General features: G+C 43.8%; 1 protein-coding gene across 1 annotated transcript in view; it reads right to left on the bottom strand.

Moving 5' to 3' along the window:
* Positions 1-3,397: 3,397 nt before the first annotated feature.
* Positions 3,398-23,114, bottom strand: part of F7 (coagulation factor VII) — a 31,939-nt gene continuing 12,222 nt past the window's right edge. Inside the window, exons 6-8 of the mRNA XM_040336242.1 lie at positions 19,779-19,879; positions 15,636-15,762; positions 3,398-4,136 (exon numbers count right to left, since the gene is read on the bottom strand). Coding sequence (XP_040192176.1) covers positions 3,577-4,136; positions 15,636-15,762; positions 19,779-19,879 — 788 coding nt within the window. The 3' untranslated portion in view covers positions 3,398-3,576. The remainder of the gene's footprint in view (positions 4,137-15,635; positions 15,763-19,778; positions 19,880-23,114) is intronic.

Genomic DNA, 23,114 nt, shown 5'->3' with positions numbered 1-23,114 from the left:
GTGGATTTCAGCCTCATCTTTTCAAAGTCCCTGACACATTGTGCCCCCATTTATTTACTCTTCAGTATAGCTGAACTGTGCTTTTATTCCTACTTTGTCAATACTGCTCCCATGTCCACCTGGGGAGGGATGTGTCCCTCTGGTCCCTCGTTTCTGGGCTGGCCAGTTTGTCCTGCACCCCTGGACACTTTATGCTTCCTAACCTTATGAGGAAGTGGCATATTACTGTGAAATATGTTGAGAAACATCGGCTGTATGCATGTTCCCCATTCGTTGTTGATCATGAATCATTTTTGAGATACCTCAATTGTTATGCGTATCTGACAGAACATAGTGTAACGGTCACCACCGTTTATGATATTCCCTTCCATCAACCACGACAGCTTATCCGACAATCTACAATCCAGCAGACACGATCCATATGGATTTCCCCAGAATAAACGAGACATATGCTCTGTTCTCTGGTTTCAAAATGTATGAATGAACAAGCATGTTACAGTTAATCACAGGGACAAAGACACACTCCACCCACACATTACACAATGGGGGGCTTCAATACACCTTCTCTTAGACAATGACATTCAGTTGAGTTAATTATTAGTCATTATCCAGACAGCCTGTCTCCGCATACAGCTTGACAAGTCACATTCCACATCACCACAGTAGCAGACTTAGTTAGCATCTCACAATGGAATGTCTAGGAGCAGACGCAATTAACACCTCAAAAGCATGTGTCCCCCCCCATTGAATGAAAACACTCCATTTGGAGTCAGACTTTAACAACTTGTAATATTCCAAGATATCCTGCAAAACATGAATTATCAGTAATGTCCCATCTCATGTAATTTATAATTAATATTTCCCAGTCACCTTATGCCCAAAAGGGGCACAGGATGACTCTAGACCCAAGAGTCATTAGTGATGCTGGCACAGGAGTACCCCCCATCCTTCAAAGGTCTCTGGGTGTCACAGGCCATTCTGTTACACATAGGAACTGTATTTCAGCTAATATGGAGCTAGGATCTTGTATGAGTATTTAAACTTGTAACGACTTGATCACTGGATTTATTTTAAAGTCATTTTTGTAATTAAATTTTAATATTTTTAACAGAAATTATGTGTATGATGTCTATGGCGATACCAAGAAAATCCAAGTTCCTCAAAGATGTTTCAATTTTCCTATTGAATCTGGTGGAGTGGATAATCTACTGGCAATGTTAGTCCTTGGGGACACAAAAGCAAAATAATTTTTTAGGTAGTCTTGCTCTTTAAAGTTGATCCTTACTCTTAAAAGGAACTTTCCTCCTCTCTACATTCCACCCCCCCTCCCCTGGGCCACCCACTACATAAAAATATGTCTTTTTTTGTTAACATACTTATTTAGTGGTTTCAGTATCACCTCCTATCCTCCCAAATTGCCTAGATAAATAATGTGCAGTCTCCCAGTGACTGGAGCATTAGTCATTCCATTCATTAAAGCAGGATAAGGATGGGCCTAGCAGCATGTGATTGGGAGGTTGTGCCTGACCATAAAAGAGCCGGCAGGTTCCGATCACGTCACAGGGGAACATGGCGGCATGGGATCCATGTGGTGGCTGCAAAGAAGGGGATCTTCATAGGATAAAGCTGGATCCGCTGGGTGGATGAGTTTCTAACCTGTGCAGAGCTAAAAATGAATGGGGGAGGGCAAAAATTCCTCTTTAAGTCATAATGAAGTCTTTTGGAACATGTACCATATAAATGTGACTGAATAAATTCTAAATTTAGATGTATCCCGGGCAGGACACTAACTGCATGGAGCTTGCATATTCAATATGTAAAGTGCTATGTAAAATAAAATTAACAACCCAAATGATATTGTACTACAATACACGTCTGTTTCAGACAGTATATATTCCAGTTTATCTTATATTGCATTTTCCCATGCCTGCTAAATGGATTGCTTTGGAAAACACAGAAAATCATTGTGCTGGTTTGATATCAAAGGCTTCAGTGTGTGAAGTGGTGTGAATAAACTCTGAATTGTAACATATATTTACAGTCATGTATGATTGCCTAAAAAAAATCCCTTTTTTGTATGGAATAGCATGGTAAGAGCTTTGCACGAATTTATTGCATCTATTTAGAGTAAGGGCCCTTTCACACGGGGCTGTCCGTGTACAGATAGAAAAGTAGGGTTTTCCTAAGGGTTTGCCTAAGGCCCCTTTCACACGGTCGGGCCGTTCAGGTCCGCCTGTCAGTTTTTTAGGCGGACCTGAACGGACACTCCGTGCTCCTCTATGGAGCCATGGTTGTCAGCGGTGACATGCCCGCTGACATCCGACCCACTCCGATCCACCAAAGTGTGACGGAGGAAAACCCTACAGACTCTACGGTCCGTCGTCATCCGATCCCCCATAGGGGAGAGTGGTGCTCTGACAGGTCAGTCCCTGCACAGTGTGCAGAGACAGACCTATCATCTGCCTGCTCAGCAGGGATCGACAGAGCGATCCCTGCTGAGCAAAGCGGAGCTCGTACACGGAGAGCCCTGTGTGAAAGGGCCCTTAGTCTATGTGACTTTTGGTACCTGAGCAAGGGTCACTGAAGCACAATCAGCATAATTTGACATTGCAGACTCTGTGGCCCAGGTTCTCAAAAGAGATACGACGGCGCATCTCCAGATACGCCTTCGTATCTCTGCCTAGCGCCGTCGTATCTATGCGACTGATTCTTAGAATCAGTTACGCATAGATCTCCATTCGATCCGACAGGCGTAAGTCTCTTACACCGTCGGATCGTAACTGCAATTTTTTTTCCCCGCTAGGTGCCGCTTCCGTCGATTTCCACGTCGAGTATGCAAATTAGCTTGATACGCGAATTCCCGAACGTACGCGCGGCCGACGCAGTAAAGTTACAACGTTTAGGTTAGGCTTTTCCCGGCGTAAAGTTGCCCCTGGGTCTATGGGGCGCAGTCAATGTTAAGTATGGCCGTCGTTGCCGCATCGACGTTATTTGCGTAAGTCGTCCGTGAATGGTGCTGGAAGTAATTTACGTCCACGTCAAAACCAATGACGTCCTTGCGACGTCATTTAGAGCAATGCACGCCGGGAAATTTTAGGGACGGCGCATGCGTAGTTCATTCGGCGCGGGGACGCGCTTCATTTAAATGAAACACGCCCCCTACCCGCCGAATTTGAATTCCGCCGAGTGATTTACGCTACCCTGCCGCAACTTTACAGGCAAGTGCTTTGTGAATAAAGCACTTGCCTGAAAAACTTGCGGTGGCGTAACGTAACTCAGATACGTTACGCCCGCACAATTTTGCGGCGTTCTACCAGAATCTGGACCTGTTATTCTATATGCATTAATACGATGATGGCAAATTCATGCACATGTGAAAAAGGGAGTATACAATAAATCACATTTAGCTGTATACTGTGTTTATTAAGAGATTCATGTATTGTTCTGCTTTGTGTAGGTCACAGGTTAGCTTTAAATGACAGGATTACAACATATTTTTATTATGTAACAAAGATGAACTGACACTTTTATTAGAATATTTAAATAGATGTAGATTATGCTAGGTAATAAACACCTTCAAGTAATAGTTTGATTCATGTGCTTATTTATCCATGTTGTATATCGGGACACTCTTGCATACACACCATACTTATCTACTTTAGCACACCCCAGGCCCCAGCTGACAATACCCGTGAGGTAATACGTCCCTTTATACTTTGTGACATATGGGCCACCGCTGTCACCTTTGCAAGCATCTTTGGAGCCATCGGTGTAGCCAGCACAAAACATATTTTCTGTAATGTTCAACCCTGTCTGTTCCCTACACTGCTGGCTCATAATTCGAGGCAGCCTCACCCTCCTCAGGATGTCAGGAGTTGCCCCGCCATCCAACAGGCGACCCCAGCCGCTGACCGTGGAAGAGCTGCTGAGGTGCAAGAGAACTCTTACGGCAAACGGTGTCTCCGGCAGGCACATGGGAACCACATAGTCAGTGTAATTGACAGAAGCATTCAACCTGAGAAGTGCAATGTCGTGGTCATAGTTTGCTGTAACCTTACGATAATTTTCATGAACAATTATTTCAACCACTTTGCGCTCTTGTTCTGTTCCTTCATAGGCACTGATTTTATGGTCACCTGCAAAGGAAAAATATATGTTAACTAATAACAGAAGTAATAATTATAATAATAATCTCCAGTAGTGATTATAAATAATTAAAATTAGAGTAGAAATATGCCCCCCTATATGTGCTGCAATGTTTTAACTTACAGTGTTCTCTTGGTCCCCATGCAAAGTCCTGAGAATACCTGTTAAACCTACCAGTGAATTCCACCAGCATCCTGCATAGCAACAATGCAGCACTGCTCCTGAACTCTGAGCAGAGTTGATACTCTCATGTAGGCTGTTCCTACATGTTACAGGGGCTATAGCTAGCATTGTTACGGCTCATTCTTCATTGTCACTGCTGATGCAGTGTTCCCAGGACCATCATGGAAGGTGCTTCCGGGTAGAAGTGAGGCAATCCAGTGAACATCTGTTCACTCATCTGCCCTTCCTCTAAGAACCCTTTCACACTGAATCGCTGCTAAAAGAGACGCTAAAGTTCCGGTCCTTTTTGCCGTGCTTTAGCAGCGCTTTACGCGCACTTGCGGGTTGCTCAGAGCTTTTTTTCTCAGAAAATAGGTGCAGGAACTCAACCACGACCCCGTTCAAATTTCACAAACAGTAGAAGGGTCTTAAAGGGGCATTAAATACCAGGATTGCATTACATACATAATGCAGAGTTCAGGGGGGTTACACACAGAGTGCAGAGCTGTCATTTGTAAACACAGAAATTAGACTTCTGTGTTTACAAGTGATTGTGGTGAGCAGGCACCAAAGGGTCTGAGCCAGAGGTGGTGGAACTGAGTTCCTCCAAGTTCCCCCTGAAAACAAGCCCTGGGGTTGCTTTTTTAAGGTCACGTGACAAAAAACCCCCAAAAAAGACCAGTTTTGCGGCACTTTCGAATCACTTTTAAGGCGCTTTGGAAGCGCTGCCTATTCATTTCAATGGACCGGGCATTTTTGAAGCGCTCCAAACACGCCCCAAAGATGTTGCTTGCAGTGGTTTTTCTACCGCCTCGCAAGCACACCGCCCGCTGGGGGAAAAAACCCAATCAAATGAATAGGAGGCAGTTTTCAGGTGCTATTTTTAGCACTAGAATGCCTGAAAACTGCGTTTGTGTGAAAGGGGTCTTACTGACCCTGAAGTGACATGTAAAAGATCACTTCTGGTTACACATTTAACTTTCCTTATCCAGTATGGCTGGGGAAGAAACTAATCCAATGTGTGATCTGCACTGCATTAGCTTCATTTGAGGACGGGTGAGAAAACTAAATAAAAATTTAAATATGAACGTTCTACCCTAGCACTTAAAATCCCCCTCCAAATTTTTTTTTAGCGCCAGCCGGGCCCACACACACACACATACGAACATAAATACAGGCATTAGGCGCCACCTAAACACAAAAGTTAAGTGCGCTATTCATTCTATATATTGCTGCTCACAGTTGAGTGAGAGCAATAATTATAGTCCAACATGTCAAACCTTAAAATTGCATGTGCCCGTGAAACGCTGACAAACTTCAGTACCCTATATTTTCCAAAGGTGATACCTATAGGTCATCAGTTTAGAATCCACTGTGAATAGATGCAAATCATGGGCATCTATTTACTCTGCGCAAATTCATCTTTTATATTTTACCAAAAATCTGGTAATTTGTTGCATTTTTTGGGCCCTAAAGTTAACTTTTAGTGTATTTTTTACTAAAATTCTTCCTAAACTGTTGCACTAATATTGTATGATATAAAAACTACCAACATTTTATTTTCTAGGCTGTATGTTTTCAGAAGATATTTAGGGCCAGATTCACAGAAGAAATACGCCGGAGTATCTACTGATTCCCTGGCGTATTTTCAAATTTGCCGCGTTGTATCTTAATGTAATTCACAAACAAGATACGATGGCATTTGGCTAAGATCCGACAGGCTTACGGCTTCGTACGCCTTCGGATCTTAGGCTGCAATACTTCGGCCGCCGCTGGGTGGAGTTTGCGTCGTTTTCCAGCGTGGGATATGCAAATTAGCTTTTACGGCGATCCAAGAAGGTACTCGCGTGCGTTACGTCGTTACGTGCTTTTAAGTTATGGATTAACTTTAGACGAGCCATGTTAAAGTATGGCCGTCGTTCCCGCGTCAAATTTTATTTTTTTATTTTTTTTGCGTAAGTACGTTACGCACGTCGCCATTCACAAACACGTCGGGGCGCCGTAATTTCGCGCAATGCACGGCGGGAAATTTCCAAACGGAGCATGCGCAGAACGTTCGGCGCGGGAACGTGCCTAATTTAAATGGTACACGCCCCATTTGAATTAGACGGGCTTGCGCCGGACGGCTTTACGCTACGCCGTCGAAAGTTTACACGCAAGTGCTTGGTGAATCAGGCACTTGCGCTGAAAACTTGCGGCAGTGTAACGTAAAGACGATACGTTATGCCGCATTTGTACCTGAATCTGGCCCTTAATGTTTGGGGGTTTTATGTAATCTTTAGGCCTAAAAAAAAATTTTGAGCATAAAACGCAAACACGTCTCTGGCAGAAAAAGGGTTAAATAGTTCCTTTGGATCAAGCTAGTCTAATTATTTACTTCGCTAATACTTCACTAACACATGCAGTGGCTGTCAGCGCTGTATGAACTGTATGTAGCCTAAGCTGTATATAGTATACAGCGTTGTGTTCCATCAGTGTTCCATCAGTGGGACAGATACTTCAGAAAATAAAGCTGGGCTGAGTGCTGCCCAGCCATTCACAAGGAGCTTTGTATTCTATTAATAGATAAAAAGCTTCCTCTGATCATGTTGATGTCAGAAAGAGGTGGGGTCACCCAGTTACATCACTGGGCGGCCCGCCCTTGCATATATAACAGCTGTCACAGCCAAGAGACAGCAGTCAGCGGGACGCCTCCAATCGAGGTGGAGCTTTTTTTTGTCTTTTTTTTTAATAAAGGAATTGTCCAACACTGTCTCCTGTCGTTTTTACTTTTTTGACACTTTTTTGGTGAATGAGTAGGGAGGGGTACAGTTTTTCCCCCGATACCCATTCACATAGGAGGGGGCCAGGATCTGGGAGCCACCTTTTTAAAGGCGGCTTCCAGATTCTGATAAGCCCCCAATCCGCAGACCCCCATAACCACCGGGCGAGGGGTGGGGATGAGGCCCTTGTCCCCAAAGCCCCCCCCCAATGTTGAGGGCATGTGGCCTGGTATGGTTCAGGGGGTGCTCCCTCATCCCCCCCATCCTGACCTGCCAGGTTGCATGCTCGGAGAAGGGTCTGGTATGGATTTTGGGGGGAACCCCAGGGCATTTAAAAAAAAGATTTGGGCATGGGGTTCCCCTTAAAATCCATAACAAACCTGAAGGGCCTGGTATGGATTTTAGGGGGACCCCCACACTATTTTTTTTATTATGGCATGGGGTTCCCCTTAACCACATTAATACACTGTGTTTTTATATACTACACTGCCTGCACTGAATATAGAGTCTACACTGAACATCTAGTCTAAGATATATATATATATTATACACTGCCACTAACTAACCTGCCTGCCTAATCTAGCTCAATCTATCTCCCTCCACAGTCAAACATTATACATGGCTGCTATGTAAGCAGCCTTACATAGTGTGGGACGTGGACTTAGTCCCCCTGAGCCCTGATTGGCCAAAGGCACCCTGCCTTTGGGCAATTATGGATCTCGTGGCAGAGCACATTGTGTGGGTCAGGTTCATGCTTTGGCCAATCATCAGACGTCAATACACTGCAATCTCGCAGTGCATTATGCGGCATTCCGCGGCGCTCAAATTAGTCATGGCTCACTGTACCCAGTGGAGCTGCTGTTCATTGTTAGGCAAATTGAGTTTGTCTCACTGTAACCAGTGTGTTGATTGTTTTGGTCTGTTCCACGTTTCAGTAGTTGTAGGATTGATTGCTTCCTCCTGAAGGCTCCAGAAATGAATGTACAGGGAGAGTCTAATCAGCAACTAAAAATTCATTCAGCTCTAGCCAATCCCTGAGGAGGGTCACCCAGATGGTAGCTGGGGCCTGTATAAATACTCAGAGACACAAAGCATTCAGATTTTTTTCCTTTAAAAGAGATCACATCCAAAGAGGGGCTGGTTGCCCCTTTAGGCTATCCTGTCATGTACCATGCAGGGTGTCAAAACCTCAGGTGGGTGACTTGAAGGCCTGCGTTGTTGGAAGCTGCAGAAAGCTGATTGAGGGACTGTTGTCTGAGGATCTAGTCTAGTATCACAGGGAGAGAGTGTCGCAGGGATATTGGAAGGAGACAACCAATTTTTCAGATTGGAGAGAGATCCTAGAGACTGTGGGCTGGGGCCATCCCTTGTGTGTTAGACCCCTTTCACATTGAGGCGTTTTTCAAAAATAGCGCTGCTATAGCGCATGAAAAAATCATGCCCTGCAGGCTTCAATGTGAAAGCCCAAAGGCTTTCACACTGAAGCGGTGCGGTAGCAGGACCTCTCCAAAAGTCCTGCTAGCTGCATCTTTGGAGCGGTATAGGAGTGGGGTGTTTACCGCTCCTATACCGCGCCTTCCCATTGAAATTAATGGGGAACCGCTGTATTAACCCTTTTTCGGCCGCTAGCGGGGGTTAAAACCTCACCGCTAGCGCCCGAATATCGCGGTAAATAAGACGGTATATCGGCGCTAAAAATAGCGCGGCTATCCCGTCACCGCACCTCCGCTGCCCAATGTGAAAGCAGCCTTAGAGTCAGCTGGGCATGTGTAAAGTAGGGATGAGCTCTGCGTTTGATTCGAACGTATGTTCGACTCGAACATCGTCTGTTAGACCATTCGTCTAAATAAGAACAAAACGGGTCGTTCGCGCCAAATTCGAGTGACGCGCCATGGCCCATAATTCACTGCGGCATTGCGCACTGATGATTGGCCAAGCATGCACTGTGACCCGCATGCTTGGCCAATCACAGCGCTGTCAGTACAGAGAGCCGTAATTGGCCAAAGCCAAATACAAATATTGTACCTGCTGGGTGTCTATAGTATGCCTGTGAAATCGTCTTTGAGAACCCGGGTCTTGCCCGAGGGAACATGTATCAATGGAAAAAACTTTTTTTTCCATTGATACATGTTCCCTGGGGCAAGACCCGGGTTCTCAAAGACGTTTTCACAGGCATACTATTAGACACCCAGCAGGTACAATATTTAAAGGAATTTTTTATTTTTTTAAATTTTTTATTTAAGCATCATTAAAATCGAAAAAACGACCGTTTGTTAAACTTTTTTTCCTTTGATACATGTTCCCTGGTGCAAGACCCGGGTTCTCAAAGACGTTTTACAACAATAATTTGCATATTAGGCTTTAAAATGAGCACTTTTGAATTCGAACGTTCGAGTCCCATAGACGTCAATGGGGTTCTAAATGTTCACGCGAACGTTCGGTCCGTTCGAAAGTTCTGGTGCGAACCGAACGGGGGGGTGTTCGGCTCATCCCTAGTGTAAAGGGGACGGTGTTCACAGTGTTCTGAAGAGCTTAGCCTATTTAATTCCTATTGAAAAGACTTTGCTTGGACTTTCCACCAAAGGAAGAATAATCTCCTCACATTTGCAACAGGCTCAAAGTTCTAAAGAAGTTAAGTGTCCTCCTACTTATACATAGTTTTGGAGTATCTGACTCAATTTCCTAACCCTATCCAAGTTACCCAAAGATAAAAACACCAAAAAGAAAACCCCTGGACTGTTCTTTGAGCCGAAGAGTGACTGTGACCATGTGCCTGGCTATGGAACAACTATCAGGGTAATTGAATCAATAAATTGGAAGGGCTCTCGCGCTATCGGTGCTAACTACTATGGGGGGGGGGGGGGGGGAGCACTGCTGCAGTTACCTGGAACCGGTCCTGGCCAGAAATGTGTGAATGAAATAGATGATGGTGACTGCGCTGTGTGAGGAAGGGTAAAGAGCAGATGCACAAGGAAGTGAGTAGCAAAAACCCACCACTGAGTAATCGCTAGAGCCAGTGAGGGTGGGAGGTCTGTGAGTCAGTAATGGTGAGCATAAATAAAAAATTAATCATACACTATAATTAAATTAAATGATGAACATCACAAACATGAGAAGCATGTAAAACCAAACAGCTTAGTTAATGTGAATAGTGACGAAAAGTTCAAATATAACACAATCCAGATGAGGTCCCAGAAGTCCCAGAAGAGGGAAGATGTGGGACCGTAATAGGTAAAAAAGTCAAATAACAGCTTAGTTGATGTGAATAGTGCCAAAAAGTTCAAATATAACACAATCCAAATGGAGTCCCAGAAGTCCCAGAAGAGGGAAGATGTGGGACCACAATGAGGTAAAAACGTCAAATAAAGTCTTAAAGTGCACTGTGAACGATAATAGAGACCCAAGGGGGTGCCAAAAAGTTCAAATAAAACACAATCCAAATGGAGTCCCAGCAGTCCCAGAAGAGGGAAGATGTGGGACCGTAATGGGGTAAAAACGTCAAATAACACAAATGAAATCTTAAAGTGCACTGTGAACAATAATAGAGGCCCAAGGGGGTATCCCGTGGTTGAAGAGCAGACTTCGGTGCGCACACCTCAGGGGATGAAGTCATGTGACATGACGCCACGCGTAGGGACAGGAAGTACCAGACCCCACACATCCTAACAGGAGGAACACGAGCACGGTGCTCGTTTTGTTTGGAAACATCTCACCATTGGAAATGTGAGTTTTTGACTTTTCTTTTATTAAACCTTTTTATGTGGAGCTGCACCATTGCCTTCCTTTTGTCTTCTGTTTATATACCCCTCCGAGCACCCAATACCCAGTGGATGCCTAGGTAGTAACGAAAGATAGAGGAAGTACACCTATCAAGACGGATCGCACGAACTCGCTGTTCGTAGGAGATAGGCCCGCTGCTAGAGGCCTCCATGTGAGTGCACGTGCATGTGATATATTATCTTCCACACCTGCAGTCACAGTATTATGCCATATCTGCCCTTGTCTTTCACTTTCAACATGACCATTTGATTTGGAGATTTTGATGTCACCTCTACCCTGCTGAGCCTGTGAACATACAGTGTGTAAATTGGTTTTAGGCTGTCCGTGCTATGGCCTGGAGGTGAGCCTTTTATACCACTAGAGGTGTGCGCACCGAAGTCTGCTCTTCAACCACGGGATACCCCCTTGGGCCTCTATTATTGTTCACAGTGCACTTTAAGACTTTATTTGTGTTAGACGTTTTTACCTCATTGTGGTCCCACATCTTCCCTCTTCTGGGACTTCTGGGACTCCATTTGGATTGTGTTATATTTGAACTTTTTGGCACTATTCACATCAACTAAGCTGTTATTTGACTTTTTTACCTATTACGGTCCCACATCTTCCCTCTTCTGGGACTTCTGGGACCTCATCTGGATTGTGTTATATTTGAACTTTTCGTCACTATTCACATTAACTAAGCTGTTTGGTTTTACATGCTTCTCATGTTTGTGATGTTCATCATTTAATTTAATTATAGTGTATGATTAATTTTTAATTTATGCTCACCATTACTGACTCACAGACCTCCCACCCTCACTGGCTCTAGCGATTACTCAGTGGTGGGTTTTTGCTACTCACTTCCTTGTGCATCTGCTCTTTACCCTTCCTCACACAGCGCAGTCACCATCATCTATTTCATTCAACTATCAGGGTAAGCACTCCAGGCAATCTACTAAGTGGCACCTTCAGAGTTATGAGGGGTATCTCTGACATGGGTAAGCAAAGACCTTGTTGTCTATCAAGAGGGTCCCCTGTACACAGAGACACAATGTGAAACAAGGTATAAAGATCACTGTTGGCTTCAAACATATACAGTGCCTTGAAAAAGTATTCATACCCCTTGAAATTTTCCACATTTTGTCATGTTACAACCAAAAACGTAAATGTTTTTTATTGGGATTTTATGTGATAGACCAAAACAAAGTGGCACATAATTGTGAAGTGGAAGGAAAATGAAAAATGTTTTTTCAAATAAAATATCTGAAAAGTTTGGCATGCATTTGTATTTAGCCCCCTTTACTCTGATACCCCTAACTAAAATCTAGTGTAACCAATTGCCTTCAGAAGTCACCTAATTAGTCCACCTATGTGTAATTTAAACTCAGTATAAATACAGCTGTTCTGTGAAGAACCTTAGTGAACAAACAGCATCATGAAGGCCAATGAACACATCAGACAGGTCAGGGATTAAGTTGTGGAGAAGTTTAAAGAGGGGGTTATAAAAAAACATCTCACAGAGCACTGTTCAATCCATCATCCGAAGATGGAAAGAGTATGGCACAACTGCAAACCTACCAAGACATGGCCGTCCACCTAAACTGACAGACCGGGCAAGGAGAGCATTATTCAGAGAAGCAGCCAAGAGGCCCATGGTAACCCTGGAAAAGATGCAGAGATCCACAGCTCAGGTGTGAGAATCTGTCCACAGGACAACTATTAATCATGCACTCCACAAATCTGGCCGTTATTGAACAGTGGCAAGAAGAAAGACATTGTTAAAAGAAAGCCACAAGAAGTACCGTTTGCAGTTTGCGAGAAGCCATGTGGAGGACACAGCAAACATGTGGATGAAGGTGTTCTGGTCAGATGAGACCAAGATTGAACTTTTTGACCTAAAAGCAAAATGCTGTGTGGCTGAAAACTAACACTGCACATCACCCTGATCACACCATCCTCATCGTGAAACATGGTGGTGGCATCATCATGTTGTTGAGATGTTTTTCTTCAGCAGGGACAGGGAAGATGGATGGAGCCAAATACAGGGCAATCTTAGAAGAAAACCTGTAATGCCCTGTACACACGATCGGTTCATCCGATGAAAACGGTCTGATGGATTTTTTCATCAGATATCCGATGAAGCTGACTTTCATCAGTCGTGCCTACTAACCATTAGTTAAAAAAAACGATCGTTTCAGAACGCGGTGACGTAAAACACAACGACGTGCTGAGAAAAATGAAGTTCAATGCTTCCGAGCATGCGTCGACTTGATTCTGAGCATGTGTGGATTTTTAACCGATGGACGTACCAACAGACGATCGTTTTTCCTATCGGTTTTTTAACCATCAGATAATTTTAAAACATGTTCCTAGTTTTTTCACCGATGGATAAAAAACTGATCCACGTCATCAGACGAACCGATCGTGTGTACGTGGCATTAGAGTCTGCAAAAGACTTGAGACTGGGGCGGAGGTTCACCTTCCAGCAGGACAACAACCATAAAAATACAGCCAGAGCTACAATGGAATGGTTTAGATGAAAGCATATTCATGTGTTATAATGGCCAAGTCGAAGTCCAGACCTAAATCCAATTGAGAATCTGTGGCAAGACTTGAAAATTGCTGTTCACAGACACTCTCCATCCAATCTGACAGAGCTTAAGCTATTTTGCAAAAAATTATTGGAAAAAATGTCACTCTATAAATATGCAAAGCTGGTAATGACATACTTAAAAGGAGTTGCAGCTGTAATTGCAGCGAAAGGTGGTTCTACAAAGTATTGACTGAAAACAAATGCACGCCACACTTTTCAGATATTTATTTGTAAAAAATGAAAACCATTTATCATTTTTCTTCCACTTCACAAGTATGTGCCAATTAAAATAAATTTATGGAAAAGAAAATTTTGCGCCACTAATTAATAACATTCAAGTCCATTGTGAAAAACACAAATAAGTAAATAAAAAAAGTCCAAAAATTAATGAAGTTCTCGTGACAAACAACACCCGGTGCACCGATATTGATAGTGAGCCACCACCACACGGACAGAGGCTTACCAGATGGTAGGTAAATAAAAGCGTTGTAATACGATCCACAGCAGGATATCCAGATAGCATGAACACACACAGGTTGGGATCAGGGATACAGCTCATCCACGGAGGGATGTGGTTGAATCAGCACAGCCAAAAACCTCTAAGACCTTTCCAGGGAACTCAGCAGCATGTCATGTAGAAAAGAAAGCCGCACATGGTGTAATACGTCCAACGTTGTTTATTTAAAACAGATTAAAATCTACTTACATCCATAAAATGTAATAGCAGCATAAAAGAGATGCCGGCCGGCATGGATAGGAGCCCTTCCTCCTCGTACAAACGCAATGACGTCACTGCACGCCGTACCCAGACGCGTTTCGTTATACGATATCCCATTGAAAAAGTTATCGTATAACGAAACGCGTCTGGGTACGGCGTGCAGTGACGTCATCGCGTTTGTACGAGGAGGAAGGGCTCCTATCCATGCCGGCCGGCATCTCTTTTATGCTGCTATTACATTTTATGGATGTAAGTAGATTTTAATCTGTTTTAAATAAACAACGTTGGACGTATTACACCATGTGCGGCTTTCTTTTCTACATGACATGCTGCTGAGTTCCCTGGAAAGGTCTTAGAGGTTTTTGGCTGTGCTGATTCAACCACATCCCTCCGTGGATGAGCTGTATCCCTGATCCCAACCTGTGTGTGTTCATGCTATCTGGATATCCTGCTGTGGATCGTATTACAACGCTTTTATTTACCTACCATCTGGTAAGCCTCTGTCCGTGTGGTGGTGGCTCACTATCAATATCGGTGCACCGGGTGTTGTTTGTCACGAGAACTTCATTAATTTTTGGACTTTTTTTATTTACTTATTTGTGTTTTTCACAATGGACTTGAATGTTATTAATTAGTGGCGCAAAATTTTCTTTTCCATATATACTGGTGCTTTGTCACGTTTTTTGCTGCCTTTTCACATATTTATTTATTTTGTTTATAATTGGTGTGGTTAGCGCGATTTTTCTTTTCCCATAAAATAAATTTATGTTTTTGGTTGTAACATGACAAAATTTGGAAAATGTCAAGGGGTATGAATAATTCTTCAAGGCACTGTAGGTCTGTGAAAAGCAACACACACTTTGCACTCTGTGCTTCTGTCGCTGCCTGTATGGACAACAGGACAAGAAGATGCAATCCTACTTCCAGGCACTTATGCATAATGCTCCTTTACGTACACCCAGGGCTTTTTTTCAGAGGGAACATGGGGGAACTCAGTTCCACCACCTCTGGCTCAGACCCTTTGGTTTCTGCTCACCACAATCACTTGTCTGGTTTCTGTGTTTACAAGCAACAGCTCTGCACTCTGTGTGTAACCCCCCTGAACTCTGCACTCTGTATGTAATGCAATCCTGGTATTTAATGCCCCTTTAGGACCCTTCTACTGTTTGTGAAATCTGAACAGGGTCGTGGTTGAGTTCCTGCACCTATTTTCTGAGAAAATAAGCTCTGCGTACACCAGATACCATAGAAGGTACATTTTATATTTCATTAGGAGAAATATAGAAGTTGCTGCTTTTTGATGGTAGCCTTTAAGGGCTCTCATCCTCATCATATCTTTACTACTTACAAAGTGGCTGTCCTGAAACAAGCAGCGCATATCAAGTGTCAGAATATGTACATATGTGTTTTGGATTTTATAATTCAGAAAGATAAGAATAAAAGATAGAGACAGAGACAGATTTGTCTCATTTTTCATTGTCTCATTGATACTTACCAAGTACAGCAGATAGTTTATTTACAAGATTTGGCTTTACACAGTGTGCAGCAGTGATAACCCAGTTTGGTGCAATTAAAGTCCCTCCACAAAGATATTCGGATTTTTTGTCTAAGACCAGTCTAGCCTGCAAACATATACATGGTTATACTCTTATATGTAACAATGCTTGATATACATCTCACAAAAAGCACAATAAAATCACCTACTTAGAAACACCCCATTAACACAATTCATGAGCAGTGTGGAGGATGTGTTTGCAGCACCTGGATCTTGGGTAAAATGTACTAAAACTAAAATAACTAAACTATCAGTTTTACAAAATGCAGCAACATCCACATGTAGGACAATTGCTTAAGGAGATTTATTCTTCCATAGGAAATCTCTCTCCCTCACTCAGCTAATGTGACCCCAGTACTGATGGAGAGGGGCAAGGAAGGGCCAAACAAGGATGCTGTAGAGGCACCTATATAAACTTTATGTCCTCCTTATAAACCAATGACATCATTGGATGTTAGGACACCAGCAGGGCCGGCCTTAGGTGTTCAGGCGCCCTGTGCGAGCTAATCCTGTGGCGCCCCCCCCCCCCCCCAGACCGCTACACAATACACACACTGACCGCTACACAATACACACACTGACCGCTACACAATACACACACTGACCACTACACAATAAACTACCCACAGACCGCTGCACAATACACACACTGACCGCTACACAATACACACACTGACCGCTACACAATACACACACTGACCGCTACACAATACACACACTGACCGCTACACAATAAACTACCCACAGACCGCTGCACAATACACACACTGACCGCTGCACAATACACACACTGACCGCTACACAATAAACTACCCACAGACCGCTGCACAATACACACACTGACCGCTACACAATACACACACTGACCGCTGCACAATACACACACTGACCGCTACACAATAAACTACCCACAGACCGCTACACAATACACACACTGACCGCTACACAATACACACACTGACCGCTACACAATAAACTACCCACAGACCGCTACACAATACACACACTGACCGCTACACAATACACACACACTGACCGCTACACAATACACACACACTGCCCGCTACACAAACTACCCACAGACCATTACACAATAAACAACCCACAGACCGCTATACAATACACACAGACCACTACACAATAAACTACCCACAGACCACTACACAATACACACAGACACTACAGCATTGGTGCATTTTACTATAGAGGCATTGGTGGACTACAAGGCCCAGCATTTTACTATAGGGGGCTCTGGTGGACTACAAGGCCCAGCATTTTACTATAGGGGGCTCTGGTGGACTACAATGACCATCATTTTAGTCCCACCAATGCCTCCTATAGTAAAATGCTGGGCCTTGTAGTCCACCAGAGCCCCCTATAGTAAAATGCTGGGCCTTGTAGTCCACCAATGCCCCCTATAGTAATTGGTGCATTTTACTATAGAGGCACTGGTGGACTACAAGGCCCAGCATTTTACTATAGGGGGCTCTGGTGGACTACAAGGCCCAGCATTTTACTATAGGGGCTCTGGTGGACTACAATAACCAGCATTTTAGTCCCACCAATGCCTCCTATAGTAAAATGCTGGGCCTTGTAGTCCACCAATGCCTCCTATATTAAAATGCTGGGCCTTGTAGTCCACCAGAGCCCCTATAGTAAAAGGCCCAGCATTTTACTATGGAGGCATCACACGTTACACACTGACTTTCTGGCTGCTCCCTCCCTCTCCCCAGACCAATACCTACTCCCTGGGGGGGGGGGGTGACACAGAGGAGGGGGGGGGGGTAAACTGACCTGGCAGATGAGTCCTCAGGAGACACACATCGGGAGGCAGGACTCTGGAAGCAAGCAGGCACGATCATCGAATCCACAATGCAGCTCCGCCCCCGCCTACACACATGACCAGCACCAGCTCAGCATGGCCATTCACAGACCCCCATGTCTGCTTCCAGGCATGCCCCGCCCATCGCACATGGACTGTTCTGCCAATCACAGAGCACCCACTGGCTCAAAGCACATCGCATATCGTGACAGCGATAGCAAGTGGAGAAATCCGGCTGCTACTGGCCACAGGACTCAACAGGCACGGCGCCCTGTTGCTCATGGCGCCTTGTGCGGGCGCACGACTCGCACAACGCTAAGGCCGGCCCTGGACACCAGCGGCTAGAAGGTTGTAATGGAGCAACAATGAAAACCTGTGGCTTTGTGTAACCAAAAGGCAGGCTGGGTAAACCTGCTGGCGTTTATACAACTTTTGGTGAAATTTTAGGCATTTTGTCAAGGCACAATTGAAGAAACCTGAAGGCACCCCAGGCTGGTCTTTATGTAAATTAAAGCGGAGTTCCACCTAAAAATGGAACTTCCGCTTAACCCACTCCTCGCCTCCTTACATGCCACATTTGGCATGTCATTTTTTTGGGGGGGGGAGTGGGGGCTTCAGGAGAAGGGGACTTCCTGTCCCACTTCCTCCTTCCGCCGAGGGGCTGGAAAGGTGATTAGCTTAATCGCCTTTTCACAGCCCCTCCCTGTAGGCGAGCGCCTGTCCAATCGGACGGCGCCGCTCGCGCATGCGCACTGCCGCTCGCGCATACGCAGTGGGTGCCCGGCCGTGAAGCCGAAAGCTGTCACTGCCGGGTGCCCACACTAAGAATGAAGACGCCGGCCGGCGAGGGGGGGCGAGGAGCGGAGCCCCGGCCGGCGCGTCGCTGGAGCTGTGGAGTAGGTAAGTGTCTGTTTATTAAAAGCCAGCAGCTACACTTTTTGTAGCTACTGACTTTTAATAAACTTAAAAAAAGGGTGGAAAACCCCTTTAAGTTTATACTTCCTTCCTGTGTATTTTTAGTCCAGTGGATTCAGGCACTTTAGGTAAGTAACCAATGTGCACAAAAATAGGGTAATTTTCCCACTGACACCAACACCATTGATAAGAGGCATTACAGTGATCAGTATGCTCAATCCTTCTCCTATGAACATAATCGTAATGGAGGAATTTAAACTGATAAACAATAAAGCAGGGGTATTTGCACCATTATATCAGGGACGTTTGTGGTCAATGTAAATTCCCCCTCTATACTGGTGATCAGTGTAAATGCTTTGTTACATTAGTGTTCAGTGTACCAACTCCCATTACACAATGCTTAGGGTAAATGGCCCTTTCAGATTGGTGCTCAGTGTAAACACTACCCTTACATTGGTGCTTAATTTTGATGCTTGTGTTACTTTGATGGTCAGTGTGAATACCCCTGTTACGTTGGTGCTTTGTGTAAATGGTCCTATTACACAGGTGGTCAGTGTAAATTCTCCCATTACAATGATGAGTAGCATAAATGCCCCAGTTACATGGGTGCTTAGCGTAAATCGGGAGGGCCCCCTTTATATTGGTAGTCAGAGGGTGCAGAGCTCCTTTAATTTTGTAGACAGTGAAAGAAGTGCCTTCTTACATTAATGGACAGTGTAGTGACCCTTTACATTAATGGCCATTGGGAAGAATTCTCACTTTCATTGATGGTCAGTTAGGAGAATGCTCTTTACATTGCCGTCAGCGTGAAGAATGTTCTTTGCGTCAATGGTTAGTTTAGTGACTCTGTTACATTGATGGTCAGCAGAAGAAATACCCTTTACGGTGAGGATCTGTTTAGACCCCTGATATTTCACAAAAGCAAAAAAATGTAAAACAAAATAGTAAAAAAAAAAATTGTACAAAATAATAAAAAATGTAATAATACAAATAAAAAATACTAACACTATCCACTGCCCTACTGACAACAATCTCTGCCCTACTGATACTGCCCACCGCTCTACTGACACATATGTATATATACACATACACACACGCATGCACACGTGTTTTGAGCTTTGGGGTGCACACCCTAATCCAATAGGCTCTGCACACCTATGGTGGTAAGATTTCAGTATACATTATCATCAGAGGGAAGAATGCCCCCCTCGCATTTGAGACATGAGAGGATAGGTTTCACTGGACTCATGTTGCTGGCTCTGGGAAGTGACATTGATGCTGGAATAAAGCAGGAACCATAAGGTGATGGATCAATCTGCCATTTTTACTAGGATATGTAGACTCACCTGCCAGGGACACTCTCCCTTAGGACACACTTCACCACCAACAATCCGAAAGAGTGTTTTCTTTTTCTTCAACACGGGTATTTGTCCACATGGATAGTTTACTGTAAAATATCAAGGTTAGTTATAGTGTGGCATCGTCCTCTAGTTAGGCTACTACGCTAAATTTAGTTTTTGGCTTCACTGCAGTCAGTGGTGCAGTAATATATTGTTTTTGTCTGGTCAGGGTTTCCGAAAGCTAGGTGTTTGATTTCTCTCACCTGCTTCTGGGAGAGATTTCTAGAATATAAGGAGAGTCAAATGTCTACTATAAATATTTATCATGTTCTAGCCAGTACCCGAAAGGAGGCATCCAGAATGTGGCTGGGGAGGCGATAAAGGTTTGAGAGTCCTTTCCAGAGTGTTCTTTCCTCTCCAAGGAGGGCTCCAGTTCTCCTGGAGCTGCCACCTATGGGAGATAGTTAGAAATTGCAGTCTGGGCCTCAGCATGTGCTGGACTGAAGTTCCCACATGACCATCTGGGCTCACAGAAAGTGGTTTGGGTAAGGCCTCATGCACACTGGCGTTTTTAATGCAGGTGTTAGGGGACGACTGGTGGTTTATTTTTCTGCCTCCAAACGACCCTTCATGTTAACCTATGGGGGAGATTTACTAAAACTAGTGCACACAAAATCTGGTGCAGCTCTGCATCAGCTTCTAGGTTTCATTGTAAAAGCTCAACTGGACAAGCTGAAGTTAGAAGCTGATTGGTTACTATGCGCATCTGCACTAGATTCTGTGTGCACCAGTTTTAGTAAATCTCCCCCTATTTGTAAATATACACATACGCGTTTAGAGGAGTTAAGAATTTAAAGGCAAGAAAAAAACCACCTCGAGCGTGTACAGGGGCAGCAGTGTTTTGGCAGAAAAATCAAGCTAGGCGCGTTTAGCGCTTAAGCGTTTATTTATTCCAATGGCCAAAATAATTAATTTCCTTGGCCAGGATGATAATTTAACACTCAAACACTTGATGCGCCGAAAAGCGGTATGCCGCGTACACACAAGCATTTTTATTGTCATGGAAAAAATAACAATTTTCTCGACGTGATTCTTGTCAAGCCTGCCTTGCATACACACGATCATGAAAAAAAGTGCTCGAGCAAAGCGCGGTGACGTACAACGCGTACAACGGCACTACAAAGGGGAAGTTCCATTCGATTGGCGACATCCTTTGGGCTGATTATGCAAATTTCCCTTCTCATAACCTGCTTCTGAGAATGCGCGTTTTTCCCCCCGACGTTAAAGCCTACACACAACCTTTTTTCATGACGTGAAAAATGACGAGAAAAATAGAGAATGTTCTAAATTTTTAATGCCCATTTTTCACGTCAAGCAAAATGCTCTGGAGCCTACACACGATCGTTTTTAATGACCAATTTAAAAAATGGCATTTATCTCGTCATTAAAAATGGTCGTGTGTACGCGGCATTACACGTGTTTACAAGCATCAAGTATTTTTTCTGGCAACACGCTGCTGTCAGGAGGAAAGGCATCTAGAAGAGATGGCAAAATGTCCAGTGTGCATGAGGCCGAATAGTGGCTGTGATTCAAAGTGGAAGACTGGTTACATTTAATGGGAGACAAGAAGAGTGGAGGACAGCCCAAGATTGTTGTCACTGTGTAACATATACCCCGGTGAAAACGACAGTGCTTGTTATTCACCCCTGGTGGAAACTACAGCGATTGTGCCGACACAAGCATGGCCCATCAAAAGTTTTTGTGTTATCATTCACATTCTCTGAAAAATGGCCAAGAAATCATAAATTCTGCCAGGGTATGTAAACTGAGCACAAGTGTATGTATGTATGTATGTGTTGTGACAGGAAGTCAGGTAAATCTGTGGATGTTGTCACAGACGGGACATACATTTCTGCCTTGTTTAGACAATACACCAATTGTTATTAGGCGTCGGCTGCAAATGTGGCCAGGAAAGGTTTGAGGGCGTTGGAAGACGTCAGCTGTTCAGAATGAGGCAAATAAGGCCTCTATAAGTAATCCAGGGGATTACCACTGATTTGCTGCATCCTGAGTCTTTGTGAGTAAGGAGAGCAGTGCCAGAAAGTCTTCTGAGGAGGTGAGGAGAGGATTGATTTTTCTGCGTGATAAAAATTTAAAAGACTATTGTTTTTCTGCTGTATGACCAGCAGTGTCTGCCCAGCACTAGGCTGTGCCAGACTTCATTAGATAGGTTCCTGTGTGGTGAAGATAGACGCCCCAAGTGACCAGGGTTTATTTTATGTTTGATTTTGTTTATGCTGTTTGGATGCTTGCACTTGTTTCCAGCAAGATGGAAGAATAAACCAAAATCTTTGTTTTCAACCGTCTTCGACTGCCAGTCTGTATAAATTCAGTGTGTGGTGAACCCATCCAAGGGATTACACACCCCGCTACCGAGCTAACCCCTTACAGTGTATATATATATATATATATATATATATATATAAATTTATTTTAATTTGTTTTCTGTAAACCACTAAACTCCCCACCGTTGTTGGCAAAACCTAAAAACCAAGTGGATGTAAACCCGAATTTTTTATTTTTTTTTGCTGTCACAATGTAGAGTATAAGATTTCCTATCATCTGTGCCCAGTCTTGCCACAAAGAGTTAATTCAGCTCTGAGCAATCCTCTTATTTTTTCAGTGAGATAAATGGACAAACAGGAGAAACTTTTGTCTGTTCTTCCCCCTTGCTGTGAATGACAGGTTATTTACATATCTCATGCACTAGCCTGAGACAGGCATTATTTTTTAATTCCCACCCCACTCTGATGTCATGTGGTTACTTTTCTGGGTTTTGTCTGGATGTTAGTGCTCATAGCAGAATTTAGTGTAAGGAATACAAAGGAGAAAATGCATGTTGACAAGGGGAGTGTAGAGGTGGGCATTGAGTCTACTGACATCACGACTCCACCCACCAAGCTCCAGACAACAGATCCACCCACAGAATCTGCAGTTTTTCAGTTTTTATAACAGACAGAGGGGAGACATTTGACAGGTAAGGATACATGCAGGAGGCATCTATATCCTTATAGATCAGCACCATGGCAGTAGTTTATAAAGGATGAGAGTGGGTTTACATCCACTTTAATAAAATTGTAGAAAAACTTTTAAAGGATTTGTATTAGCACAACAAAAGTTTCATATATGTGGAAATTGGTCTAAATATTATTACCGGGATGTTTTTTTGTTTGTGAATTATCTCCTGATCCCATTTTAATTCATGTGAAAAAAATACTAAACTCCCCACCCCCCATGTACTGGTGGTAAACAAATATATATATATATATATATATATATATA

Source organism: Rana temporaria, chromosome 2 (assembly GCF_905171775.1).
Source record: "Rana temporaria chromosome 2, aRanTem1.1, whole genome shotgun sequence".
Lineage (NCBI taxonomy): Eukaryota > Metazoa > Chordata > Amphibia > Anura > Ranidae > Rana > Rana temporaria.
The sequence above is the reverse complement of the archived record's forward strand: the minus strand, read 5'-3'. Positions and strand labels throughout refer to the sequence as shown.